The 15,740-nt window shown below is 47.0% G+C and overlaps 1 protein-coding gene across 4 annotated transcripts in view; it reads left to right on the top strand.

Moving 5' to 3' along the window:
• Nucleotides 1-14,007, top strand: part of GLI3 (GLI family zinc finger 3) — a 687,322-nt gene extending 673,315 nt beyond the window's left edge. For all 4 annotated transcript variants that reach the window (XM_029589537.1, XM_029589535.1, XM_029589536.1 and 1 more), the window contains one exon: nt 9,797-14,007. In XM_029589537.1, coding sequence (XP_029445397.1) covers nt 9,797-12,111 — 2,315 coding nt within the window. In that variant the 3' untranslated portion in view covers nt 12,112-14,007. The remainder of the gene's footprint in view (nt 1-9,796) is intronic.
• Nucleotides 14,008-15,740: the final 1,733 nt, after the last annotated feature.

Genomic DNA, 15,740 nt, shown 5'->3' with positions numbered 1-15,740 from the left:
TCCCAAAGCACAGTAGGTTGGGAACTGTCATATCAATAAATGATGGTGAGTTGGGGAAGGACTCAACTATCTTTTACACACAGACTTTATCCCAGATTTTCAAAGCAAAATTATACCAGAAGCTAATTTTGAAAATGTTATGACCGACTGGTCTGGATTAAGGGAACGCTATCTGGTGAGTGCCACAAGACAGCAGGAGAGGATTAGAGCCAGACTTCCACCTAGCCAGCCCCCTCCCCCGTGGGTTGAGCCTTTGGGATCTGGGGGCCAGTGGGGCTTGGCTGCAGTACCAGTACATGTTGGTGACTGCTAGGCAAGTGCAGGAGCCAGTACGGAGTGCAGGTAAGGAGGAGGAAGGCTGGACTGTAGAGCAGGACAAAGCCGGCCTGGGCTACAGGACTGGAACAGGCAAGGCTGGACTGGAGTGCAGAGATGGAACAGGCATGGCTAGGCCATGGATACAAGGAGAGACACAGGACAAGGATAGGACTGGGCTAGATACTGGCTGAGGCAGGACAAGATAAGGATAGGACTCATGAACAAGGAACACTGAACATAAAGGCCCAAAAGCACACTGAACTAAGGAGACCGGAATAAGCCATAGAGCAGGGTAAGGCCTGATTAGGCCACAAAGCAAGGGAAGACAAAGAGCAAGAGGGCAGGATGGCCTCAAAGCATGGCAAGGCAAGGAGCGAGAAGGCCAGATGGCCACAAAGCAAGGCAAAGCAAAGGGTGGAAGGCCAGAGGCTGCAAGGCAACAGGGGCCAGGGCAAGGATCCAAGACATATTTGATGCGAAAGCATTGAAGCAAGGAACAGAGACAGGATTATGTAGGTCTGAGGCTTGGGTGTGGTGCAGGCAAGGAGGAGGAGCTTGGCAAGGCTGAAGAGCAGGCATATTGAGGACTCCTGGTGGAGAAGAAGCTGCATCACTGGACGAGTAGTGAGGAGCTAACGTGGACAGCATGGAATGAAGCTCCAAGGTGACTTCTGCTGGAGGGGACACGTCATGGCCAGGGTATGATGAGGATGTGTAGCAGCTAAAATTGTAACAGAAGATTCACACACACAAGTGGCCAGAAATGCAAACAAATTCACTCACAGAAAGTTATGCCCGCTCTATCAAAGGAGCAGCGTAGCGTGTACGTTGAAGTTAACACGCATACTTTTTAAAATACAACAGTACGTGTGTAAGTCCCAGCTCTGTTCCCCAGTGCATGTAAAAGTACACATGAAATTAGGTTGCATACATATTGTTACATGCACTGAGCCATATGTTATTTTAGAACAGTTTATTATGTGCATAGAACCATGTTTTATATGCGTCAGTGGCTTTGAAATTTCACCCCTCAGCGAAAAATTTTTTCTCACGTTGAAAAACAGAAAGGGGTAGATTTTAAAAGGCACACATGAACGCGTGCATGTTTCCCGTCACATGCACATGAACACAGCTATTTCATAACATGCGCGCGTCGGCACACACATGTTATAAAATACATTTCCCATGCGCACATGCGTGCCTGATTTTAATGTCCGAGCGTGCGTGTGCTGGCGGGTGGCTTCCTCCGCATGCAGGGGGGTGGTGATTTTTTCAATTATGCGTGGTGATGCGATCGGGCTTTTTCCTAGTTCCCTACCCCTCTACCTAACCTTCCTCCTTTTTCCCCTCTCCTTCCTGACGCTAACCCTTTTTTCTTCGGTTTTTTTTTTTTTATTTACCTGCTCTGACAAGCAGAAGTAAGTTACACATGCCGGCTGGCTGCCAGCGTGTGCTTCCCTAAGCGTCTAATGACACTGTCTCAGCTCGCCCCTGCCCCTCCCCATCCAGACCCCTCCCCCCCAGCCCGCCCCTTTCTTCTAGCTTGGCACTTCTGTGCGTATCGGGGGTTACATGCGTGGCCGGGCCCTTTCGAAAATGCAAGCGGTGTGCGCACAAGGCCTGGCCACATACATAACCACTGAATTTTACACACACAGAGCTTTTAAAATTCGGGCTAAAGTGTCCCTTTACATTCACTATTTTAGCACTCTGTAAATCATTGTTTGGGTCTGTTTTGCTTTTTTAAATAAACTTCACAACATCAAATTTTATGTAATAATTGTTATGAGAGTCTCAGTTTAGTGGACCCTTGGGCCGACCTGCAGGAGACTGGGAAAAGTTGGTCAATGTCTCTAATAACTGGCAGGCCAGGAGGCAGATGTTCAGGCTGGACAAGTGGTGCTCTTCACTCTGGTAGGGGCCCGGCCGCTGGGACTTAGGCAGTAGTGGATCAGGACTGGGAACTGGAACCAGACTAGGACAGTAGGTCAGTACTGTAACTGGGTTCGGGTTCTGGAACCAGGCAGGAACTGTAGCAAGACTCGGGTACTGGAACCAGGCAGGAACTGTAGCAGGCAAGCAGAAACCAAGCAGGTACTGTAGCAGGCAAGCAGGAGCGGAGCGAATAGCAAGACAGGTCGCTCCGGGCCACAGCGCAACAGGGATCCGGTAGGTAAGCCCGTTGCAAGGCGAAGACTGGGTGGCCGCGGCCGGCTTATCAAGGCCGCGGCGTCTGATGTCAGCAATTGGGCGAACTCACCAGTGGCGGGAAATGGCCTAGAAAAGTACCCAGGTGGCGCATGCGCGCCTAGAAACAGGGCATCCACAGAAGACTTCCCGGCAGCACGGCCCTTGAAGGGACGCCACCGAACAGGCCAGGAACTACGCCAACGAAAGCGGGAACAGGTCCAGGAACATGGAACATAAGAACATAAGAAAATGCCATACTGGGTCAGACCAAGGGTCCATCAAGCCCAGCATCCTGCTTCCAACAGTGGCCAATCCAGGCCACAAGAACCTGGCAAGTACCCAAAAACTAAGTCTATTCCATGTTACCATTGCTAATGGCAGTGACTATTCCCTAGGTGAACTTAATAGCAGGTAATGGAACCGCAACAATAATAATTGTCTTGAGTTTTAATATGTGTTCACAGTCAAACTGTTCCAATACCCATATATCATATTTGGAAGTGGTTCTCAACTCAGTCGTCTGGACCATCTGAAACAGTACAGTTTTCAGATTGACCACAGTGAATTTGCGTAGATGTTTAATCATTGTGGATAATCTAAATACCACCTCAGCTAAGGTGCTCCTGAGGACTGAGTTGAAAAACACTGGTGTATGGGTTTCAAGCACAGATATAGACCTTAAGTTAAAAGTGAGGCCAAATAAACAAGATTCTATATCTGACATTTGTTAGTGTGAGGTCATTAACCATCCACCAAGAATGTTACATATTCCAGCCACAAGCTTGAATTTTTAAGGTCTTTTTTTTTTTTTTTTTGTGAATCTCCGATAGTCTTCCTAACACCTAATGTTTCTAAACTGGTAGGTCAGGTAGAATTTCCCAGTGAACTGAATAAAGTAGTATGGTTGCCACGTTAGTTGACATTAACTAAAAAGTTGTAATTGCCACTTTCCTAGCATGTAGCAGATGGACTCAGGACCAATGGGGATCAGATTTCAATCTGACGTCAGCCCTAGTACATATACCCCTGCAGAAAGTGCAGCTGTTCAGTATTTTCCGTCTCCATAGCAGTTAGTTATGCATGCTAGCATAGTGTTTGAGTAAATTTTACCAAAGAAACCCAAACTGAGAAGAAATCTTACCTCTACAGACGAGCCCCGCTCTCCTGCGGTGACACCCGTTGGGTCCCTACCCCAGTCGAGATTCCCGAGGTGATTTCTGCGATCCCTCGGCGGTAAGCCTCGGTCCAACGGCCTACCCTCGGTGGGGACCTAGCCCCCTACATCGGGTGAGGCTGAGAGGCAGCGAATGCAACCTCAAGCACAGCGGTGAAGGTATTTTCCCTCTCCCCCCGCAGCCGGAGACCGCCCGGAACGATAACGGGAAGCGCCGGGACAAGGTAAGGTATAAATCTATTTAAAAGTCTCTGGTCTCCGAAGCTCAAGGAGACACACAGGTCGCTAGCCGGGACCAGTGCCACCGGGTTGATTGGCCCTATTAGGGCTAGACCCCGGTCAGATCCAAGGGTCCTCCCACATGGAGACCCTCCGAGCTGGTCACCATATTGTCCACGTGGTCGCCATCACCATTTTGGCCCTGTTCGCCGTCCTGTCCGCCGTCTCGATCCGTGCGCACAGAGGCGAGCCGTGCACACAAATACCTTGTGCGCACAACGTCACGCTCACAAGTGCTGGGCTCACAAGCGAAGCGCATAGCCACGCGCTCACTATGCTGAGCACATAACTTCAACCCGTGCGCACAACAGCGCACACATCGCTCTGCATGCGCGCACCAACCTATGAGCGCATCTTCGATGCACACCGGAGCGCACAACTGTATTGTACGCGCACAAACCATGGCTCCACCTGAAAATAAGCTCAAAGCTCAGGGCCTTTGCCCATCATGCCACATTAGAGCTGCACAGCATGAGGAGGCCACGGCCGTGTGTATACAGTGCGAAGAGGCCTTAGGGGACCCAATTCATGGCCCTCCCCAGCCGGTACCGGACCCCAGCCCCTCGAGCGGTACACCAGACCTAGCATCACACAGCGGGACCCCCCTTCATACGGGGCTCCCCAGGGACACGGCGCCCCCTAGTCTAGACCCAGCTTCTATGTCCTGGGTGGAATTCTTCAAAGGTCTACATACCTTTGTCCACATGCAACCGGGGCCTCCTTCAATCCGGTCACAGGCACCACCAGAGGACCTCAACATGCCAGGACCCTCTATGCCCAGGGAAGTAATCCCACTGCCCAGAAACCCCACCTTCGGGGACACAGACATCTCAGATGAGGAGCCAGAACCCCTGGAGGAAGGGGAACTCCCTCCGGGGACAGAACCCCATCGAACCATGAGACACTTCTTCACCAAGGACGAACTTCCAGACCTGGTCATGCACAGCTTAAAAGAGCTTGCCATCCCGGGCACAAGTGCCTCGGGGGAACCTAAGACGAACCCACTACTAGAGGGACTCCGTCAGACCTCCCGCCATTTCCCACTATTACAAGCCGTCCAGCAACTAATTGACCTGGAATGAGATGCCCCAGAAACCACGTTCAAAGGGGGCCAGGCTCTGGCAGCATTGTACCCTCTGGACCCTGCCGCCAAAGATCTCCTGGCATGTCCGAAAGTAGATGCCATGGTCTGCGTGGTCTCAAAGCGCACTACTATCCCAGTGGAGGGAGGAGCAGCACTCAAGGATGCTCAAGACAGACGTCTGGAATCTATCCTCAAACAGTCCTTTGACGTCTCCGCTATGTCTTTACAGATCGCAGCCTGCTGTGCCGTGGTGACACGCGCCTGCTTAGCACAGACCAGGAACAACACTCCTGGGGATGCCCTGGAACCAGCCGTATCATTCCTCGCGGACGCTGCTTCAGATCTGGTACGCACAGCAGCTAGAGGAGTCTCATCCACCATGGCAGCCAGAAGACAAATCTGGTTCCGAAACTGGTCAGCCGACGCATCCTCCAAAACGAGACTCACAAGGATGCCTTTCAAGGGAACACTCCTGTTCGGATGCGAACTAGAGAAACTAGCCAACAAGTGGGGCGAGTCCCCACTGCCGTGGCTAATGGAGGACAGGAATAAGAGAAACCAGCAATCCTTCCCCCGAACCTCCAGGGGCAGAGGATCACAGCGATTCAACCCATATAGAAGCTCATATCAAGCAGCCCGCCCTGCAGGCCGGAGCCAGTCCTTTCGGAACAAGCACAATAAAAGGGGAGCCAGCTCAGACCCAGGCCCCAACCACACCCCACAATGAAGATCAGTCGACCCATCCAAAGGAAGAAGCCATAGGGGGTAAACTGGCTCTATTCTACCAAAGATGGGTAGAGATAACTTTGGACAAGTGGGTCCTATCCATCATTCGAGAGGATATTACCTGGATTTCCACAACCCCCCTCCTGACAAGTTTGTGGAATCTCCCTGCCACGATCCTTCAAAGAGAATGGCAGTGGAAGCTACACTGACCAGATTACTAGCCTTAGAGGCTATAACACCGGTGCCTCCAGAACAAAAATAAATACTGGTCATTATTCCATCTATTTTATCGTTCCCAAGAAGGAAGGAAAGTTCAGACCTATCCTGGACCTCAAGGCGATCAACCGTTACCTGAAGATTCCCCGCTTCTGCATGGAAACCCTACGCTCGGTAATAAGGATGATACAACTGGGAGAGTTCCTTACCTCCCTGGATCTGTCGGAAGCCTACCTACACATTCCAATCCATCAAGAACATCAGCGTTTTCTATGCTTCTCGATCCTGGACCGTCACTACCAGTTCCGGGCACTACCTTTCGGGTTAGCCACTGCACCCCAGATGTTCACCAAGATCATAGTGGTGGTGGCAGCAACACCGAGGAAGGAAGGAATCCGTGTGCACCCTTATCTAGACGATTGGCTGATCAGAGCGAAATCCCCAGAGGAAAGCCACCAGGCAACCAACAGAATCAAGACTCTACTGGAGAGCCTCGGGTGGGTGGTCAACACAAACAAGAGCTGCCTGCAGCCTTCTCAATCTCTAGAATACCTGGGAGTCTGTTTCGACACCAAACAAAACAAGGGCATCTTGACACTGACATGGAGATCAAAACTGATGACCCAATTACGAACCCTGTTGAGCGAACTTCGCCCCACAGCATGGGATTACCTACAAGTTCTCAGCCTCATGGCATCCACACTGGAAGTAGCCCCATGGGCACAGGCTCACATGAGACCCCTATAATGCTCACTACTATCACGATGGAATCCACTGTCCCAGAACTACACCGTACGGCTTCAGCTCCCGGACAGAGTTCACGCTCAACTACGATGGTGGCTACAGGAAGCCCATCTGAGCCAGGAAACAAGACTATCCTCCCCAACTTGGATCCTACTCACCACAGATGCCAGCCTACGAGGATGGGGAGCACACTGCCAGGAACTAGCCGCCCAAGGGCAATGGAACAAAGAAGAGTTGGGATGGAATATCAATTGCCTAGAAGCCCGGGCAGTCAGAGTAATGTCAGACAATGCCACAACAGTGGCCTACATCAACCGTCAGGGAGGAACCAGAAGCCAACAGGTGTCTCTGGAAATAGACCTCCTAATGTCATGGGTAGAAATGAATCTTCAAGAGATCTCGGCCATCCACATTGCCAGAAAAGACAATGTCGCAGCGGACTACCTCAGCAGAGAGAGTCTAGATCCAGGAGAATGGAAACTGTCAACCATAGCATTCCAATTGATAATAAACCATTGGGGAACACCAACCATGGACCCCCCTGGCAAGCCGCAGGCGGGAACCCCAGTCCCAGGGAATTGATGCCCTGGTGCAGGCCTGGCCACAGGAGACTCTGTTATACACCTTCCCACCATGGCCCCTATTGGGCACGATCATCCACAAGATAGAACACCACAGGGGGCCAGTATTTCTAGTGCCCCGGACTGGCCAAGAAGACCATGGTATGCAGACATGCGAAGACTGCTGGCAGGGAACCCCCTGCCGCTACCTCCACACAGAGACCTGCTCCAACAGGGACCGGTCCTCCATGAGGATCCAGCTCGATTCTCTCTTACAGTCTGGCCATTGAGAGGACTCGCCTAAGGAGGAGGGGATAGGGGCAGTAATTGACACCCTATTCCGAGCACGCAAGTTCTCCACATCCCTAACATACATAAGGATTTGGAGAGTATTCGAATCCTGGTGTGAGGACCACAACATCATACCACACTCAGTCAAAATTCCTGCGATTTTGGAATTCCTACAGAACGGACTATAGAAGGGATTGTCCCTCAACTCCATCAAGGTACAGGTGGTGTCCTTATCATGCTACAGAACCAAGAGCAAGAGCAACAGCATAGCCTCTCACCTGGATGTCTCCCGCTTCCCGAAAGGAGTCAAGAACATCCAACCACCCCTAAAGTGGCCGGTGCCTCTTTGGAACCTCAACCTGGTCCTAGATTTCCTAGCAGTCTCTCCGACTATTAACATTAAAGACAGCCTTCCTACTGGCAGTCTGTTCAGCTCATCATATATCCGAGCTACAAGCACTGTCCTGCCGGGAGCCGTTCCTCAGACTCACCCCGGGAACCATCCAGTTACGCACAGTTCCGTCGTTCCTCCCCAAAGTGGTGTCTCACTTCCATCTCAACCAAACCATCTCGGTACCATCACCAGATGAGCATAAGAATTCGGAAGAGGCTCGAAGTCTACGACATCTTAACGTCAGCAGGCTCCTAGTCCAATACCTGGAAAGGTCGGAATCCGTATGAAAGACGGACCATCTATTCGTCCTTCACAGCGGGAAGAAGCAGGGGGAAACTGCCTTGCGAGCAACCATAGCCCGCTGGATCAAAGAAATCATCAAGGCGGCCTACGTGGAAGCAGGCAAGCCACCGCCTTTACAAGTCAAGGCCCATTCTACTAGAGCCCAGGCAGTGTCCTGGGCGGAAACCAAGATGCTGTCACCTGCCGAGATCTGCAGGGCGGCAACATGGTCCTCCATCCACACCTTCTCCAGGTTTTACTGCCTGGATGTTCAGGCTCGGGAGGACACAGCATTTGCAAGGGCAGTACTAAGTGGGTCACGGGCGGCCTCCCACCCGGTTTGGGAGTAGCTTTTATACATCCCATTGGTCCTGAGTCCATCTGTTACACGCTAGGAAATGGAGAAATTACTTGCCTGATAATTTCATTTTCCTTAGTGTAGACAGATGGACTCAGCATCCCACCCATGGCTGCCGTTACTCATGGAATTCTCGGGGGACATCCCCGGGAAAGAGTGATTCAAGGGTAAGCCATGCTTTCCTTCATCTAGGACATACATCCTACCAGGTGTCGACGTTTCTCGGTTGAGGGCACTGGCAGACTCCAGCTATAGCCAATTCAACCAATTCAAATTAATTAAGTTAACCAAGTTATAAAGTTAATCAAGTTATTCAAGTTATAAAGTTAATCAAGTTATTCAAATTAGTCAGTCACACATATATCCACAATGCTTTTCGAGGAGAATACTGAAGAGCTGCACTTCCTGCAGGGGTATATGTACTAGGGCTGACGTCAGATTGAAATCTGATCCGTCTCCAACTGCTATCAGGAGTACACTATACCCATTGGTCCTGAGTCCATCTGTCTACACTAAGGAAAACAAAATTATCAGGTAAGTAATTTCTCCATTTATTACATTTCTAATTAGCTTTCTAGAACTATAATTCCTTTATCCAGTAAAAGTAAAATGAACATGTTAATACAAAAGACGCTGTTGCCCATAAATTTTTGTAAATGACAGATTGGATTACAATGGTGATGTAATGTGAAAGGGTGGGAAAAGAATGGGATGGCGGGTTAGTAGATTGTCAGTCTTGTCACCACTCCGTTGACAAATCACCCCCCTCTTCAACTGTCTACCCCAGTGCCTCCGCTCTCCCAGCCTTTATTTTACACTACAATTGTAATGCAATCTGTGATTTTAATTGTATATTTAAGCAACATCATCCTTTGCCAGTGTTTGCATCAACCTGTTAATTGACCTCATGAAGCATGTGTAGCTCTCGAAAGCTAGTCAGAAATGTAGTCCAATTAAAAGGTAGCACCTACAGTTATTTTGTTGATCTTTATTTCTGCACAACAATGAGGTGGAATTGTAACTGTTCCCAAAACACATTTTAACATTTCAAGCTACCTCCTAATCGACAGAGAAGTTGCAGTGTGGTCTTATGAAATTAAATAAGCAAAAATATGTTTTTTGCTATAACATATACAGATCTCTGCAGTCAATTAACCTGTGTGTCATTGATTTTCCTCAGGCATCCCGTCAAGCAACAATGGCAATTCAGGAGCATCCATCACTCTTCTTCCAAATAGAAATGAACTTTCAAGCATAGACATCACAGTCTTAAATATGTTAAATAACAGAAGGGATAGTAACACCAGTACAATAAGTTCTGCATACTTGAGCAGCCGTAGGTCCTCTGGAATTTCCCCTTGCTTTTCAAGCCGGAGATCCAGTGAGGCTTCACAGGCTGAAGGAAGACCTCAAAATGTGAGTGTTGCAGACTCCTATGATCCCATTTCCACAGATGCCTCCAGACGATCAAGTGAAGCAAGTCAATGTGATGGTCTGCCAAGTATCCTCAGCCTTACCCCAGCACAGCAATACAGGCTAAAAGCAAAATATGCTGCTGCTACTGGTGGTCCTCCACCTACTCCACTACCTAATATGGAGAGGATGAGTCTTAAAACACGAATGGCACTTTTAGGTGACTGCAGAGAGTCTGGAGTATCTCCTTTATCGAACATAAATGTTCCACGAAGATGCAGTGATGGTGGGACAAGCAGTTATGGCAGAAGGTACTTATTGCCCCATGAGAGGATGGGGAATGGACTACGAAGAGCTAGTGATCCTATAAAAATGGCCTCTGACAACCCTTCCCATCCTAGAGTCCACCGTTTCAATAGTCTTAACAATATCAACCCACCTGTTGTACATCCTCCAACCATAGAAAGGCGCAATTTCAGCCTCCAGAACTACACACGCTCTGATGGAGGTTCACTACACAACATTTACTCCACCTGCCCTCCTAGTATCAGTGAAAATGTGACTTTGGAAGCCATTCTTATGGAAGCTGAAGGCAATTTGAATGATGATGATCTTCTGCCAGATGATGTCGTTCAGTATCTTAATTCTCAGAACCAGAGTATGTATGAACACAATCAGAGCAGTGTTTCTGAGAACAATGTGCAACACAACATGTTAATAGGGAATGGTAACTGCAACTTTAATCAACCCAATCCTTCAAGCAATCACATAAATCAGCAGTACCACAACCCTGAGCAAGCTGGCCCTGAAATAAACAAAAATGACTTGCCGATTCAATGGAATGAAGTAAGCTCTGGAAGTGCTGACCTGTCCCCTTCAAAGTCAAAATTTGGGCAGCGTTCCACAGTTCAGCAATCTCGATCCTCTGGATTGTATAATAATCTAATGGTACAGCAGCAAAATATGGCAAGAAATGGAATGGTTCAGCAAAATGGTTATCAGGATCCTACTGAAAATGCATTATACTGTTTACAACAGAACCGCGTCACAAAGAACACTGGTGGTTCTTACAGTGTAGAATACAGTGAAAACCTAAGCAGACAGGCAGCAAGTTCTGCTATGATGGACACATCCTGTGGTGTAGCATTGCAAGGGCTAAAACTCAGAAATAATCATATGCAAGTGAATGCGAACCAGCAAAGCTTTGCACCATCCATTTTGACAGGTGAGCAATCGGCAGATGTAGGTAATAGGGTGCAGAGCAATATGGTTCAGCAGCAGTATGTGCAGAATCAGCACCCTATAAATCAGCACACAAATGAAGGTTTGCATTTCCAAGAAATCAGTAGGTCCAGTCAGATGACGATGGGGCAGACTGGTCCTACCTCCCAGGCCGCTCTTTGCCTTGGGCCACAGAACTGTCCACCAGTATCCCATAACCCTGGAAGCCATCAATCAGGTTTGATGATTTCGACAAGGAGTTACCAGCCATGTGCAAACTATAATGGGAGTAAGCGGCAGAATTTGTTGAGGAATAACTCATTACAACTGCAGGGACATACAAGTGATGGAAACCAGATGTGCAAGGTAAACAGTGTTAAGAGCGAGATGCAAGATCAACTACAACAGCCCTGCACTAATGTGCAGAATTACTCTGGTCAGTTATATGACCAAATACTGGGCTTTAATCAGCCAACTATGAAAACAGGCTCTTTCTCCATTTCAGAAATTGACTGCCTTCTACAGGAAACGGGTGCTGAGAATGCATCTGAACTTCTTTCTCCAGGGGCTAACCAGGTCACTAGCACAGTGGATCATATCGACAGCAGCAATTTGGAAGGGGTGCAGATTGATTTTGATGCAATCATAGATGACGGGGACCATGCAAGCTTAATTTCTGGAACCCTCAGTCCAAGTATCATTCAGAATCTCTCACATAATTCTTCGCGTCTCACCACTCCACGAGCGTCTCTTACATTCCCAGCTATGCCTGTAAGCACAACCAACATGGCGATTGGGGACATGAGTTCTTTGCTGACATCTCTTGCAGAAGAAAGCAAGTTTCTTGCCGTTATGCAATAGAAATTTTAGAAAAGAACCTTAACCGACAATAGATAAAGTGACATATATTTTTTGTTTTTGTTTTTTTTACATTTTCATTCCACTATAATGGGATGAACTCCAAGTATATTCCTTTTATGGAATAATGACTGAAAAACCTAAAGTGTTCTAGGGAGAAACTGTCTTCCATTTCAGTTTTGGATCAGTATTGCTTCCCCACTTACATTTTCAATTTCTGTATGCTTTCTATGTTTTATTGTGAACCAATGTAAATGTGTAAGGTGCATGGTTGAAAAAAAGGAAAAGCAAAGAATCATGTTTTTTCATTTTTATATTGCACAACAAATAGAAATCCATTGCATATAATTATTGCTGCGTCTTCTTTTGGGCACAGTACCTAGTAGATATGTTCAAAAGCCATTTTTTAAATGCATTATAGCAATTTGAAGCATTACTTTTAAATTCACCTATCCTGATTTGCCCAGGCAGTATTGGAAGCCTCCATATGGGAAGTAAAAGCAAGAAATATGAAACCTTTCATGATTTTTTGTTTTATCATGTATGTGTGTGTGTGTGTGTGTGTGTATATATATATATATATATATATATATATATATATATACACAATGTGTGTGTGTGTGGCTATGTGTGCATATAAATATATATATATATTTATATATACATACAATACAGTATATACAGTTGAATGCAAGTTAGTCACCCATGTTCAATTGTATGTTTCAATGAATCACTATTTGAACAGAAGCTGATACAACCTCTACATGATATAAAGTTAAACACGTGAAGAGAAAAGTTAGTCCATAAAGAGAATTATAAAATCTATTGAACCACTTTATTCCATCACAGACTATATTGAAAGTCCAAAAATCATGCCTATAAATATATTCATATATTATATATAATCATAAGGAACCATCAGAATCAACCTGGTGTCAGAGGCTACCATACATTTCTGTCATTGGTCTCATTGTAACATCCTATTTTTATGAATTTTGTAAAACTCAAATAAAGTCAATGAATTTGTCTCTTCATGGATTCTTTCAGTATTTCAAATGGGTGGCCTGGCAATCAAACCACTTTCATTTTTCTATATTCATCCTTTTATCTGTGCACAGTTATTGCCCAGTGTGGATCCACATTTCGAGAGAACTGCATCAGGGGAATCTCCATGCTTCTCTCAATCGCTTCCATTACTGCCACAGGAGAAAGCACTGAATGTGAAATGTTACTGCAAGTAAATCATATACCTATGTCACAAAGTCATGATTTCATACATTGCATATAAATGTGTATGAGCTATGCATGTATGAAATTAGAGATTTATAAAGTGCCAAATTATTTAACTGCCTTCATAAAATAATTGTCTCGATGTGCGTCCATGTCCCTCTCGAAATATGGATGCACATTGGAGCAATAACTGTGCACAGATGAATGGGTGAATATAAGAAAATCAAAGTGGTTTGATTGTCAGGCCGCCCATTTGAAATATTGAAATAATCTATAAAGAGAGAAATTAATTGATTTTATTTGCATTTTTCAAAATTCATAAAACAATAGTACCAATGATAGAAATGTTTGGAGTCTTTGACACCAGTTTGATTCTGATAGTCCTCTATGCTTATATATAATATATGAGTATGTTTACATGCATGGTTTTTGGACTTTGAATGCAGGCTGCAATGGAATAGTGTGTTTCAATAGATTTTATAATATTATTTACAGATTGACTTTTCTTTACACATCTTGAATGTGATTCTGGTTTTGGACATCATCACAGAGACAAAGTTAAGCACAACAATTTTCTGCATTTTTTAATGCAAAATTACTATTTATTCACTGATTTTAACAGATTGAAAATAAAGGGCCCGTGACTCCATAAGGGAGCCGGGCACAATGGGAGCGGGGGAGGAAGGGCGGGAGCAAGAGAAGGGGGGGACGACGGGGGATGACATGATGGCATGGGGGGGGGAGACGTGAGGATGGAAAAGGGGCGGGGACGCCGGTGTCGGTCTTAAGAGGGTAAGCTGAGCGGTAGCAGGCCCCTTTTCACCCAGTGCCAGCAAGAGCTGCAAGCAGCTGAATTACGCGTATAAAATATATTTTTAAAAAATGGAAAGATAATGGCCATCCAACTGTTCGCTATGGAAAGGGAGGCCTCCTGCATGTTCTTTTCTCTTTTTCTCTCTGCAGTACATACTTGCGCTAATATACTGGCACTTATGGCACCCAAAAAGAAGGTCCCAGTTCCAGCACAGTCTCCATCTAGAAGCGGTGGGGCTAAGGCTACACACAGGAAGGTGCCGATAGTGGGGAAAAGTGACGACAGTAACAATAACCGCACAGCGGATGCAACGCGATGAAGCAGTCAGAGATCAGCCAAACAACCAACTAGGGTGGCGTCAACTCGCAAAAAACAAGACGATATCGAGCTCCTCATGTCAGAGTTGCGCAAACACATGATACGGAGTGGATCAGGAGGCGCATGGCAAGACATCCAATGCCCAAAAAAGGTTCCCAGAGAGACCTATCCCAAACCGACGTTCGTCCGTCAGCATCGCACTCTCCTGTCACAGACCCAGTCAGCACTAGGGGCAGGACTATGGTTCAGGCAGTTATTTCAGGTAGCGACTCTGACATAGGTTCCTCCTCAGAAAGTAGTGGGGAGGAGGAAGCCTTAGCCAGGGTCGTGCACAATGCTTTAAAATCATATAGAAAAGAAAAGTGAGATGCAAGAAGGAAGGGTTCACAGCAGCGGTGTGGGAACCCCTTCCCGGATCTCTATCAGAGCAGCGCTCGCCATTGAGGCTGGGCAGCGCTACAGCCAATGCCCCCATTATAGCAGCTCAGAGTTTGACACCGCCGGCTCCAGCGGTTTCCGTGACTCATAATGCTGCCCCTTCCCTTCCTAAGGAGGAGGTCCTTTGTGGGGTTAGTTCATTGGCATACAGTGTTCCAGAGGCTATTAAGACAAAAATATGGAAGCGGGAGTTCATTGATATCTTCTCCCTCCTAATAAAAGACCTGGAGGCGGACAATCCACACGGTCACGACAGAGAAGGAGTTCATGAAACAAAAGAAAAGCGGCCCAAAATTTCCAAAAACATACATAACTGGGTGAAAGCTTTTCACATTTTTATGAGTGTTATAGTCAAGCGGGAGCTGGAGCAGTCCCCCTTTTTAATAAGGTATTTGGACACTATCATGAAGGCTCAGAGACAGGGCGGCTGGGCGTGGTTGAACTATGATATTAAATTTAGGAAGAGTATGTCCCAAGATAGCTCCATATCATGGAGGCATAGGATGCTGGACCTATGGCTGGATGAGATGACCTTACAGGAATCTGTCACTCGACAGGTCATCCAGCAGTTCAGGGGCTCACAGGAAAGAGTTGCATGCCAGGGTAGCGGGAGGCGTGATGTATGCAGACAGTTTAATGCAGGTCATTGCTCATGGTCCAACTGAAAATTTAAGCATTCCTGTTCCATCTGCGGTTTCGGATCCCACCCAGCCTTGCAATGCCACCCCACTCAACCTACCACCCACCTGAGGGTGCTGGCCCCAACACCAATCAATGCTAACGCCATGCACCCCTGGTTACAGATCTACCCATTTTCTGAAAAATCTTTTCA

Source organism: Rhinatrema bivittatum, chromosome 2 (assembly GCF_901001135.1).
Source record: "Rhinatrema bivittatum chromosome 2, aRhiBiv1.1, whole genome shotgun sequence".
In the NCBI taxonomy this organism is placed as follows: Eukaryota; Metazoa; Chordata; class Amphibia; order Gymnophiona; family Rhinatrematidae; genus Rhinatrema; species Rhinatrema bivittatum.
The sequence above is the reverse complement of the archived record's forward strand: the minus strand, read 5'-3'. Positions and strand labels throughout refer to the sequence as shown.